Source organism: Budorcas taxicolor, chromosome 8, assembly GCF_023091745.1.
Source record: "Budorcas taxicolor isolate Tak-1 chromosome 8, Takin1.1, whole genome shotgun sequence".
Lineage (NCBI taxonomy): Eukaryota > Metazoa > Chordata > Mammalia > Artiodactyla > Bovidae > Budorcas > Budorcas taxicolor.
In genome coordinates this window covers 84,744,356-84,757,798 of record NC_068917.1, presented here as the reverse complement: position 1 = coordinate 84,757,798, position 13,443 = coordinate 84,744,356, and the positions used below count along the sequence as shown (strand labels likewise).

Sequence of the window (13,443 nt, the reverse complement as noted above, 5' to 3'; positions counted from 1 at the left end):
GCATGCTGGTGAGGGCATTTGGACCCTTCACATTGCAGAGGAGTCCAGTCCCACTCCTAGCTTCCCCAGGTCCTCCTCCCACTCTTTGTAGCTTACTTGCTTCACCTTCAGGCAGAAAACCGTCATGCTAATGATCTTCCCAGCCGCTCTGTTTATTGTCTCCCCATTTTTGCTGGCATTAAAGGTGACAGATTTACAAAGTACATTGTTCAGAGTTATTATGGAGTGTGAACTTAGTGCTTTATGGCCGCATGCGGTATGCTGTCCGGTTTGACAAGGATACAGGCAGAGGAGTCTGTCTGAGAGATGGCAGGGGGATGCTGGGGGCTGGATTGGTTTTAGGGACCAGGGGCACCGTGGAACAAATGTGATTGGGCCAGGCCGCCAGACATCATTTCCTCTGCCTGGGAGGGAGAAAAGCGTGCTGTGTGCACGGAGGCCGTGTGAGCTGTACTATGTAATTCCAGAGACGGCTTGAAGACATACAGTTGTTACATATCCTGTGGATTAATTGAATCCAGATCCCTGAAATTTAGTTCTCTCCCTCTCCTCCACTTTCTTCCTTTACTCTTTCCCTATTAACTTCTGTCACTGGTGTTTTTCATTTTGTTAAAGATGAAAAGCGTTGGAACCAGGTCTCCATCGGAAGTAAACAGGAAAAAATATATGCATATGTACATGCGTGTCTGTGTGTTTGTCTCTGGATGTGTTTCACCTATACAAGGCCTGCAGATCAGCTCTAGAGGGAGCATAGTATTTATTCAGCTTCCTCTTAGGACGTGGCACATATGCTAAATGTGACCACCTCGCTCAGACTAAGACTCCCAGAAAGACCCAGGTTGTGCGCCCATCCCTTCTACTTTCTGGCGATGGACCTCTTTTGAATACACAGGTCATAGGAGGCTAGTGTTAGCAAAATTTATACAGATGTTGTTTTATTTTTATAGCTCTCCTCCATTTACTGGGTGGCATTTCCTTCAGTGTTAACAGCAGAGGTTAACTGCACACAGACGTGTATGGGGATTCTTGCCAGGTTTTTTTTCCCCCTTCCCCTCCTATAAATATGTTTCTCCAGATTGTTCATTCTCTGCCTTGGCTGCAGACACTCTTTTTAGCGTTCAGATTTAATTGGTTCAGTCAATTCCTGGGCCATCTGCCGAACTGTGTGTGTGTGTGTATGTGTGTTATAAACATGCCGATTATTGCATTCTCTGATAAGTGCATTTTAAAAGGAACCAAAGGTGTTCTGATGGGATTTTCTGCACTTGCAAACAGAGACATTCTCTTCTTTGTTGCAAATGCTGATGCAGGCTTTGCTTCTCTGGAGGCAGGAGTGTGTTGACCCCAAGCCCCCACTCTGAAAGCCTCCTGTTCTACCCATTTTGCAGCTGACTAAACGGCGCCTGGTGGATGCAGATGGCATCATTAACCCCAGTGCTTTCTACATCTACCTGACTGCTTGGGTCAGCAACGACCCTGTGGCTTATGCCGCCTCCCAAGCCAACATCCGGCCTCACCGTCCTGAGTGGGTTCATGACAAAGCCGATTACATGCCAGAAACCAGGCTGAGAAGTAAGTAGCCCTCCACTGGACCTCCAAGCTGGTGAGGGCTCCTTGCACCCTGTACTTCCAAGCTCAGTTATAGCCCTCATCCATTGACACCAATTAGGGTTCAAAAGTGTAAACAGAACAATGTATTTCTTTTAGTTTCAAACTCTGGGAGACAGATGAGGATGTGTAATCGAATACAACTCATGCTCTATCACACTGAGAAATAAGAGTCTCTAATCTCTCCTTGTGCCTTTGACTCTAAAACATCCACCAGGCATCTCTCTTTAATGCCAGCTGTTCCATGTGAAATTTGGGGACGCCTCCAGGTTGAGTGTTGTTTTACTATTGCAGAGTTTTATCACTGGGGATTATATGTTTATCTTAACTTTGTCAACTCTGGTGTTGAAGGGATTTTTGGCAAGTTGAGTCATTCCTATAAGCCACCAAGCACCTGTACTCTGTCAAAGCTGTTTAAACCGGAGCAGAAAAGTGTGTATACAACGGCGTCCTCTTCCTTTCACCTCTCAGCCCCAACTTTGAAAGGTGGTTCTGGATGGATTTAATTTGCATTTATGTTAGAGATATTAGTTGCTTATACCTTGGGTATGAGGCTGAGGGTGGACGTGAGAAAGAAGACAGGTCCCTTTGCGAACATGGCTGGAGAGCAGGCGGGTTGTGCTTCCCTGTATCTAAACCTCAGAGCCTTGTGGCAAGCAGCCAAGGCTTGTCTTAATGAAAATTTATAGTTGAGATTATAATAGGGCAAATCATGTTTAGCAAGTCAGCTGAATGACCCCAAAGGGTCTGGAACACACAACGGCAGTAACTAAATGCTTGTTGTGTGAGGATTTCTTCCCCTGCTGCTGAAGACTTAGCATTGCATTAAAAAAGAAGCATGGAAGGTTTAAGTGTGTAAGATCACTAAAAGGATAAGTTAAGCATTTTTCTCAGTAAAGCATGACTTTCGAGTTATTTTGTTCTCATAAGTGATTAAGTAAAGTGGTTTGAACTTAGTGTTTTCACTTGTGTCAGTTGAACAGAAGAAAATGTTACCACAATTGAATTCTTAAGTTGTTTAGACCCATTACAAACAATGACTGCTTCTAGAAGATTAAAATCTAAGGGTAAATCAATACATAGATCACAGTCTCCCCCTCCACCTGCAGTGTCCCCCCGCCAAAATCAGAAGTTGATTATCTTTTAAAATTTTTTAAACCAAAGACTGAAACTGTCAAGACCTTAAGACTATCAAGACTGTCGCTGGTATTGTTTGTCCCTCACATTGAAAGAAGAGGAGTAAGCAGACTTTCTTGCTGAGTTCTTTCTCTTCTCATTGCGCTTATGGAGAATCTGGGGACTCACGTCTGGGAGGCAAACGGTGGGACACTTGCTGCCTTTTTTCCACCTTCAGATGAAGCCTGTTTGCCTCTCTCAGTGTTGCCGGAAGCCCCTGACTCCTGGGCCCTCTCCCTGTTGTCTTTTCTGTGCAGTCCCTGCAGCAGAGCCCATTGAATATGCTCAGTTCCCTTTCTACCTCAACGGCCTGCGTGACACCTCGGACTTCGTTGAAGCCATTGAAAAAGTCAGAACCATCTGCAATAACTACACGAGCCTGGGGCTCTCCAGCTATCCCAACGGCTACCCCTTCCTCTTCTGGGAGCAGTACATCGGCCTCCGCCACTGGCTCCTCCTGTCCATCAGCGTGGTGCTGGCCTGCACGTTCCTTGTGTGCGCCGTCTTCCTCCTGAACCCCTGGACGGCAGGGATCATTGTGAGTTTATTCTAAGGGTCTTTGTGGAAGTCAAATTCCTTTCAGCATAGCTCTTTCTGCAGCCAGGAAGTTTTGTTTATGTCTGGGCCTCGGGAGGAGGGTATAGATTGCATCATCCATACTGTATTTATTCTACTGGAGGTGGCAAGGTTCATGCTTAGGTAGAGTCTTTAATGGCCTTAATCTTATGTCCCTTCTCCTATAGCATTAAACTTTTTAGGTGAAGATAGAGGAGTTTTTGAGCACACTTTCCATAATAGAGCTGAGTGTATATTGAAACAAACATTCAAAGCATAACTAATTGTTTTTTTTTTAATTCAAGTGTCATTTTGTTATGACACCCATACCAAATATAGAGAAGGTTCTTCTAAATGGAGAGATAGTTAGAGAAGTTTGGACGGTGGTATATGGATAAATCATTTTAGACATGGTTTTGTGTGGTGTATTTGTTTTAACTCTTAGGGAGAAATGATAAAGTATTGCCAATCTTTTTTTTTTTTTACATTCTTTCACCAAGTATAATGCTTGCAGGTTTGAAGCTAGTTTCATGTAGAGTCTAATAAAATCATGGCAGTGTTTAAATTCCATGAACTGTGGTATAGCCTTCAAAATGCCAAAATTATAAAAACAGAGACCAGGTCTTGTTTCTGCACCATAAGTCTGTACAGCAGGTATGTTTAAAGGTAAATGTTTAGTCTGTAGGAGTTTTCATGGTACTTAAACAATTGATGTTATCCATCTTTCATTAGCTTATTAAAAGAAAGCAAAGGGAACTTTTATTGTGCTTGTCTGCTTGCCCTTCACTGCCTGCTGTCCCCCACCCCCAGAAGGAAAGATCATTCTCTCCTTCCCTTGTAAAGTTTATTGTTTTATTTGTATTTTCTCCTCTTTGGCCCAAAAAACTCCAAAGTCTACCTCAACGGATTCTTTCCATCTCCCTAGAAATTTTTACAAGGCAGATGAAAGAATGGCAAATAAAAGCTTTTCCCTGTTTGCTTTGTCCACCCCAGTGACTCCACATTTCTTCATAGTGAAGGGGCTGTAACCTGACCCGCATCAGCTGACCATACGTCCCCTTTCTCCTAAGTCATCCTCACTCAGCCCACAGGCTCTCCAAACAAAAGCAAAGTGACTTCTACGTAAAAGAATATTTATTCTGCCTGTCCTATCAACTTTCTTTAGGATGGAGGGCAAGGCAACCAAAAAAAGTTTCAGCTCAGTTACAAGTTGAAGGATGGTCTCTGATGGTTAAGATCAAAACAGGAGGAAACACCTTGTTTTAAACCATATTAAATTTGTAGCCAGCAATAAGTACATATCTGTATAACTCTTTATAGATCGCACTCATGAAATAGTTTGGAAAGAATTTTTGCAACACCCAGAGTGTGTTTGTGCCCAGCCACTCATCCTCTGTGTTTTTTTAAAGGTGACAGTCTTGGCTTTGATGACAGTTGAGCTCTTCGGCATGATGGGCCTCATTGGAATCAAGCTGAGTGCCGTGCCTGTGGTCATCTTGATTGCTTCCGTCGGCATTGGAGTGGAATTCACTGTTCATGTCGCTCTGGTATGGGAGATAGGTTGCCTTCTCTGCAAGCTCTTTTAGTTTACAAGTTGGGAACCTTTTCATTTTCTCCACCACCAAGGAGCACATCTGACACATATCACAGCAGAAAGCTTGGGAGCACAGACATTCCCCAGGAGTGGCTGCAGTTCAGCTGGACTCCTCTCCCTCTGAGGGAATCTAAGAAGCAGGTCATCGAAGGTGGAAGTTAGCCGGGCCATGTCAGCAGTAGACAGTGTCCTTGGTGTGTCCGAGTGGGCCCAGGATTCTGCTTATTTGTTGTTGTCAGCTGTGTCACGGGTCCTAAAGGTGTGAGCTGTTCCTAGACAGATGTTATATAAGTATGTGTGTACACAAATACAATCTTTAAAACCACAGTAATAAAGCGGGAATAACATGAGACCCCACTCACAGGCATGGTGGGCAGGCATAGTTGAGGGTGAGGTGAACTGGCAGCTAAGGAAATACCCTGGGGCTAATGAACTCCCCATCTGAGCACCACCCCCCACCCCAGTTCCTTCAACCTCCCAGCCTCCAAATTCATGACAACAGAGCATAAAAAAACTAGTGTTGCTCTCCATAGGAATCTTTCCCCTCTCTCTGTGGGCCCAGTCTTGTGAAAAAGAAGGGTAAACTTCAGGAGGAGTCTAATCCATGAGACAAGTCCGTCGTATACGTTATATCAGAGAATTATTTAAAAGCCCCACAGTGATGTGTAAGTTATGCTCCATCCACACTTGTGTTTGTAGCCTAAGACCTGAGGTTTACATTGGCATTCAGTAAATACTTACTGACTGAATAAATACTGATGTTTGGAAGGCTTGGCCAGGAAGCCTAGCACTGGACTTGGATCAGATTACTTTCAGCCTTGCTTCTGCAATCTCCAGCACTGGGCTCAGCACGTGGCCTATGGGTGTCTACACATGGGTGTCTGCTACTTTCTGTTGTCCTCTTTCAGGGCCATATTTATGCTACTTAGGGATTATAAACTTTTGTATTTCAGAAAGAGTGTTTTGTTGCAGTTAGCCTGTTCTTCCCCCCGTGTATGATAAAAAGGTGATAGTATAGAAACAGTTCTCTAAATTTTGAGCCTACCCAAATTACTTTCCTCAGTTGAGCTGGGAAGAAGGAGAGGGGATTTTTAAAAAGAAGAGCTTAGAACTTAGAAAACACATAATTATAATATCATTTCTTTTAAAAATAAGAAAAATTTATATGTGAGTTAAAAATCCACAAATCATTTTATTCTGATGTGAATGAAAACCACTTTTTTTTGGTGGCTATCATTACAGACAAGGGTGGTCCTAGATCAGATTTTTGTGGTGGAAATGCTTAATATCTTTTCTTAAACTGTTACAGCACCCTGGGTCTCTGAGGTAGTAGGAACATAAATATCCATACCAGTGTTGAATAAATAATGAAGGAACGCCTCTACTCCTCATGCAAGATTTAATCCTGAGAATTTAAGGAGTCTCAAGAGCCAACTTGGCTTTGTGATGCTAGCCCAAGTCTTCATCAAGAGACTGTCCACACACAGGACATGGCATTCTTACCACATCCTGTATGTGAAAGTCATCAAGGGATCAGTGGGTATCTGGCAGTTTATTGTTCCAGTAGCATAAGTTGTATGCAAGAAGATCAACTCATTTCTGGCCCTTATGGCCTCATGGCCCAAATACAGCACAGACAGCATGGTTCCAGACTGTTTTAGTGCCTTCCTCTCAGGAGAAAAAGATAACTACTTTGATCCTAAAGTTTCCTCAACTCTGAAAGAGCATCACTTACATAGACCCCACTTGAGAGAAAAGTCATACACCTCGGTACACTTCTGTGTAGTTTTATTTCTTCATCCATTAAGCAGTCCTTAATGGACGTGTGTTTCCCCAGGACACATATGCCACCTGCAAGGGCTCCAGGCCCTCTTCTCAGCACATCCCAGAGCAGCTTGCACTTTCAGAGAGCAAGCTTGTGCCAGGCTCAGCCCTCCCTGTTAGGTCCCACTGCGGGGAACAGATAGGGTGTAACAGTAACTAACCCACATTAAAATGGTCTTCGGTCATACTCTCAAGCGAATAGTGTGATACACGAAGACCTACATAAGGTTTCCATTTGGTATCAACAATACCTTGACCTAGAAGACCTAGAGAACACAAAAGAGTTGGGCCATGTCCACCCATATTTAGAACAGGCTTGATTGAATTTCTTGTGATATGTTAATAGTACTTACATGTCCTACGAACATATTAGTCTGAACACAGTGACAGAAATTCTAACCTCAGTATAACCATGAGGAAATATGCACCTCGGTGTTAAGCCCATTTTAAAGTAAGATCTTGACCTTTCAAAAAATCAGGAGAATGCTGTTGTCATAGTTAGACATCTCCCATGTGAATAATGTTAGATCACTCACATGGGGAGTGAACTCAAGGTGAGTAACAGTAAAAGGAAGGGAACATTTTGCTTATTTTAATATAGTTTTGGCATCATTTTTAAATTTAAAGTAAATACGCTTTCCATCTTTGTTGTTGTTGTTCAAGATTTACATAAACACCAAATACAATCCATTATTATTAACAGGTCAATTTAATGTAAGCCTAGATTTAGCCAAGTTGAGCAACCCCAATTAAACATTCCAATAGCTAGACAGTAAGATCTGAGGGGTACAGTGGAGTCAGATGAAACTGGCTTATAGCATTTAAGACGAAGCTGGCCATTGACTAAATGAAATCCAGGAATCTGATCACCCGAACTCTCATTGCGCAGGCCTTTCTAACAGCCATTGGTGACAAGAACCGCAGGGCTGTGCTTGCCCTGGAGCACATGTTTGCGCCTGTTCTCGACGGTGCCGTTTCTACTCTACTGGGAGTGCTGATGCTTGCAGGATCTGAATTTGATTTCATTGTCAGGTAAGCCTTGTTTTCTAATGTGTTCTCTGTAACTTATTTCCTTTTGTCTCTGGGCGATTGCACCTTGTCTTCATTGGGACTCTACTCCCTGCTGAGCCTGCCCCCGCCACAGCTTTACTGAGGAATAATTGACAAAAATTGAATATATTTAAGGGGTGCAACATGATATTTTGATCTACACATATATTGTAAAGTGATTGTCACCATCTGTGACTCCACTTTCCTTTGAGTTTATTAACTCTGAGGTGGCACAGTGGTAAAGCATCCACCTGCCAGTGCAGATGCTGCAACAGACTTGGGTTTGATCCCTGGATCGGGAAGATTCCTGGGAGTAGGAAATGGCAACCCACTTCAGTATTCCTTGCTTGGAAAATTCCATGGACAGAGGAGCCTGGCAGGCTGTAGTCTGTGGGGTTGCAAAGAGTCGGACACGCTGAGCACGCATGCACACGCTGAGAGGCATAAGAACAGGCTGTCTTCTAGAGCTGTTTTGGGGAATATCCTGAGGACAAAAGACGGCGGGTTTGGGGCTAGAAACAAAGGCAGCTGTACAGCTTGACACCACATCCCAGCTCTTGGCATTAAGGTTAGAAATATCAACAGAAGGAAATGACCTGGTTCCCTTTGACTGACTAGATTTGACCTTCCATTGTCCTTCAAAACTGTAGAAAGGAAAACATGGAGATACCTAAAATTTTCAGAAATTTTATTCTTTGAAGAAGTGAAGACAGCATCCCTTGATTGTATGTTCAAGTTCCCACTAAGATTTAAGAAGCATTTACTGTGTGACTTTGGTGTCAAATTTTTAAAATCCAAGCCTCATTTGGATACATCTTTCTATTTGGATTTCATGGCAAGCAGTTTCTGGTGAATTTATTTAAGGACTTGACTTTGTGAAGTATAAAAGGAGAGCAAGTTTTCCTCTTGAAAAGAATTCGAGAACTACAGGGAGAGACCATTTTCTTCTCTGAAGAGCCTCCACAGCTTTTTTAAACACCTGCTCTTAGATGTAACCCTGCTGCTCTGTGGAGGGTCGAGGGCAGAATCATCAATAAGTAAAAGATAGTCCAGAATTAGGACCATAGTCAAGTAGAATAAAATGTGAGAAATGACTCGACTGTTAGGCACACTTTGGTAATCTGGAGAGAGAATCTAAACCGGCTTTCGTGGTGTGTATGTTGTAATAGGACTTTCAATTCCAAGTGAAAAAAAGAGGATCTTAAGGATTTTAAATTGTAGCCAAAGTTTCTTTATTATGAAAGGCGATAGGTCCTTGGCATCATTATGGAGATGCAGCCTTCCTAGAATGAGTGCCAGGGTCGGCTCGCTGTCGTTTGGGTGGAGAGTGAGTGGAGAGGTGTAGACCAGTATTTCTCAATCGGGGCTCTCTGTAAATGCAGATCAGACTTCATCGGGGGTGGGGAGCGGAGTCTGAGTTATTAGCCAGCTCCCAGATGATGGCCCTGTTGCTGATCCTCTCAGCATAGAGGATCGGTCCATTAGCAAGCCAATTAGTACACCTCATTGGCCAGTATCAGGTAGATATATATACCTAAACTAGAAGAAGGTTTTGGTCTAGGCTTTGTTTTGAGCTCTTAATTTGATGTTGACTTTTCCTTTATTTGAGCATTAGTAGTTGTTTCTCTATGATGTAGAAACGCTACTTCCAAGAGAGGATCTTCTGTGTAATTTCTCATTCAGCACTGTATGGTGAACACCTCATAAGTGCCATTTCACACAACAGTACAGCAGTAACCTTGTCCTTGTCCCCCTCTACATAGCTATGGTCTATGGGGGGCAGAGACAAGGTCGCAAGCAATTCAAAACCATGGGAAACAGAGTGTGATGGGATCTCAGAGGATCTAACTCAGCCTTGTGGGGGGATGCCAAGGGAGCAACAGAGAAGAAACTTAGCCTGATTAGAGCAACCATCTGGGACCTGGGTGGAGGGCAGGATCCCAACTCTCTCATCTAACCCATGGCTTCTTGTTCTCTCCCAGAGATAGCAGGGCTCTTATTTCAAGCACTTAAAAGGGCTTCCCATTTTCTAGAACTGGATGGATTAACCTGATAAAGCCCTCACTGAGGTCGACTAAATGAGCAGACATTGTATACACGAAGCCGTCAGAAATCTAATTGGTCTGTTTATTCTACCGTTAGATGGATGGGATGCAAATGTCTTAATGCCTGCTGCTGATATATGCCTCAACCTAAAGTTCCAGCAGTTTACATTAGTGCAAGACATCGGCTGCTTGGTTTTACTAATGCAGCTCAGAAGTTTCTAGTGTTTACAATAGCTGCGAGGTATTTGTATTTTTATAGAGATTCTCTCTCCTTTCATCTAAGAGCGAAACTTATATAGGCACAGCGAAGTTTGGAGCCTGTTTCGTTTTATGATCAAGAGGACCATTAACATATAGATATCTTGCCCTCCCTCTTCCCAGAACATCCTGAGCTCTCCCCCACCCCAGCCCCCTTCCGGCAAAATTACCCTAGAAACCGATAGTTACAGAAACGCATGCTTGTGTGTAGCTTTCTGCCTCCAGCTGTGTGGAACGTCCGCCAGCCACCCTCCCTGGCTGACAGGTTCACCTTGGTATTCGTGAAGGATCCCAGACCTTAGCCCTCAATGGTGGGAAAGCAGGGCCACTTGTGCACTCTCCTCTTCTTCATGGTGCTGCGGCCTTTATGTCTGAATTGGCTGACGCAAAACAAGAGTATTCAGAGATGCTAAATTGTTCAACAAAAGATTGGCCAGCAGAGCAACCCGTCATTGTGGACCGCCCTCCCCCGAAAATGCCCCAGCAACCACAGAATGGGCAGTGTTTTCTTTGCGGAAAGCTGGTTCCAGTGTTCTAAAAAGGTCGCAGTTGGAGCTATTTGGTAAAACTGGAACTCACAGAATTCTAGGCAGAAAGTTGTGGTTAATGAAAGCCCAGGGAAAGCCTTACCTGATACACTGGAGACTTAATTAGAGATTCTGCTCTAAGATGCAGAAGCATTTCACAGTGGATTAGCTGCCTGCAGAAGTGGGCTGCTTTTCCTCCTGGGCTAAATTGTTTAAATTCTACACCCTTCACTTCATTTGTTTGCTTCTGCTGGGTTTTCGTGAACGGGGCCCCTCTGCATTGTATTTGTGCTTTCAGTCTGCTCAGCCATTCAGTTCACATTCCATATTTTTGTGTTTGTGTAACACATTCATAAATAACATGACATGCCATGAGATTTCAGCAAATTAACAACCTAATTTTTTTTTTTCCTTCCCTTCATGAACTAACACTTTGGGTTGCGGAATGCAGTCCTCAAAGTCAGAAGGGTGAAAGAAAAACGAAAGTAATCCTGTGCTGGGTTTGAACTGAAGTTTTGTAACAGCCTTTTCACTGGTGTGGGTTTTGTTCATTTTGGGCTCTGACATTTGGGCACATGAAGGGTCCCTTAATTCACTTGCCGTGGTAAATGTTCCTGTTTCCCTTTCATCGTTAAGGTACTTCTTTGCTGTCCTGGCGATCCTAACAATCCTGGGTGTTCTCAATGGACTAGTTTTGCTGCCAGTGCTTTTGTCCTTCTTCGGACCGTATCCTGAGGTCAGTAATCGTTGCTGGCGTCACATGCAGCCCACGGGCCATCTGTATGCTGTTTTTCCTGGTGTCAGTCTTAATTTAGATATTTAGGTTTATCCCCATTTTCTGGTTGTTTACTTTTTCAGCAAACAACTCAATAACTATAGCCTTTTTTATCTTCAGTTTATTAGTGTTGGAGGATGTTGTGTTGGTTTGGTTTGGTTTAGGTTGCTTTTATTTTGGTTTTTTGAAACCTGGTGATTGGCAACCTAAGTGTTATAGATCTCTATCAATAAAGCATTTTCCACTCAAGATGAATATCTGGGTTTGAACAGGAATGAAAAGGGCATAACCTGCCTTTCTAGTTTGTGAAAGCAGAGGGCAGTCCTTTTGCTCCATCTGTCATGCCCAAGGGTCCTCTATGTGGCAAGGATTGGGCTAAGTGAATACAGAGTAGTGTGGGGGGCCAGGAGCGGGGAGTGAGGGAGAGCAGCGACCCCTAAACAGTACTGTGCTTTGAACCTTGAGTGTAGCCACCGGGTAAATGGATGATAACACCTGACATACGGAATCCCCTTAAATAGGTGTCTCCAGCCAATGGGCTGAACCGGCTGCCCACACCTTCTCCTGAGCCACCCCCCAGCGTGGTCCGGTTTGCTGTACCCGCCGGTCACACAAACAACGGGTCTGATTCCTCTGACTCGGAGTACAGTTCTCAGACGACAGTGTCAGGCATCAGTGAGGAGCTGCGGCACTACGAGGCCCAGCAGGGTGTTGGGGGCCCTGCCCACCAAGTGATCGTGGAAGCCACAGAAAACCCTGTCTTCGCCCGCTCCACTGTAAGTCATAAGTCACCCCAGGAGGCAGCCTCTGCCTGCTCTGAACAGCAAAGCACAGGATGCCAAAAAAAAAAGTATAGGTTAGGTGGAATCATACTATAGAAATGTTAATTTCATATGGTTGTATCTACGGATTGAAAAGGGCAGGGGCCAGTAATGGAGACTACACAAAGCATCCATCACCATATATCTTGTTTAAGAACCAGAGGTCAAGCATACCTTGCTTCCCTACCCACCCTCCCGCCCTTATTTTAAAGTTACATACATTGTAGGATGATACTTATTTTAAAATATAATGGTATTTTTATTGCCAGCAGAAGTTATTTTTTTCCCTTCCACCTTTGTTACCTTTAATTGCCCTTAGTATAAAATTACTTCAGTCACTATTGTCTGAGACTTTACCGGAAGCTTTTATGGCTCCAAGCGCGCATTCTAGGTGGCTGGAAGGAGCAGAGAAGCTGAGAACCAGCCTTAAGTAATTCAGGAAAACCATGAGCAGCCCAGGAGCCTCTTCTCAGAGGCTCTGAGAGCCCCAGCTACATTCTCCCCTCTCTGTACTCCCTAGGATGTTCTCAGCCCCCCAGGCCTGGAGCACAGCACACAAAACCCAAGGAAGGTTCTAAGGCTAATGTTTCTCCAACTGGGGGCCTCCTGCTGTCCCTCCAGGAAATGGGTATTCCAGTCCCAGGCCGGAGCTGCCCTTCCATGAAAGAGAGAGAGGCCAACCAAATAACCTAAATTTTCCTCCTCTTACCCCCCGTGACGATGCCTGCTGAGCTGCAGTGTGAATCTGGTTTTGTTCAGCGGGAGCCTAAAAATAGGTACAAGCTGAACGACTTTGAAGTTGGTCACGGTCCTTTTGATTGATGTGGCCACTGTGTTGCTCCGTGCTTTGTATAGAGACCCAGAAACCAGATTCCTAACAACAGGACAGAGCAGTGCTGCCCCATAGAACTTTCTATGACAATGCAAATGCTCTCTCTGCCTGCACTCTCCCGGGCAGCAGCCACTGCCCACATGTGGCTGTTGAGCACTTGAAATGTGGCTAGTGTGACTAAGGGGCTGAAATTTTAATTTCAGTTAACTTAAATGTAAATAGCCGTATTCAGCAGTGTAGGTATAGACAGTCCTGGCAATGTCCTGCGTGTGGGTGAGCCAGGGCCAGGCATTTGGCAGTTTTAGAAGAGGAGGAACTCCAGATCTGACTCTACCCAGCAGGGTGGGGTGGCAGACTGTGGGAGGGAGGCAGCTGGAT

At 44.2% G+C, this 13,443-nt stretch overlaps 1 protein-coding gene across 1 annotated transcript in view; it reads left to right on the top strand.

The window, feature by feature from the left end:
• Positions 1 to 13,443, top strand: part of PTCH1 (patched 1) — a 58,698-nt gene that overhangs the window by 43,403 nt on the left and 1,852 nt on the right. The window contains exons 17-22 of the mRNA XM_052644817.1: positions 1,389 to 1,572; positions 3,042 to 3,322; positions 4,749 to 4,886; positions 7,647 to 7,789; positions 11,274 to 11,373; positions 11,934 to 12,188. Of these exons, the coding sequence (XP_052500777.1) occupies positions 1,389 to 1,572; positions 3,042 to 3,322; positions 4,749 to 4,886; positions 7,647 to 7,789; positions 11,274 to 11,373; positions 11,934 to 12,188 (1,101 nt within the window). The remainder of the gene's footprint in view (positions 1 to 1,388; positions 1,573 to 3,041; positions 3,323 to 4,748; positions 4,887 to 7,646; positions 7,790 to 11,273; positions 11,374 to 11,933; positions 12,189 to 13,443) is intronic.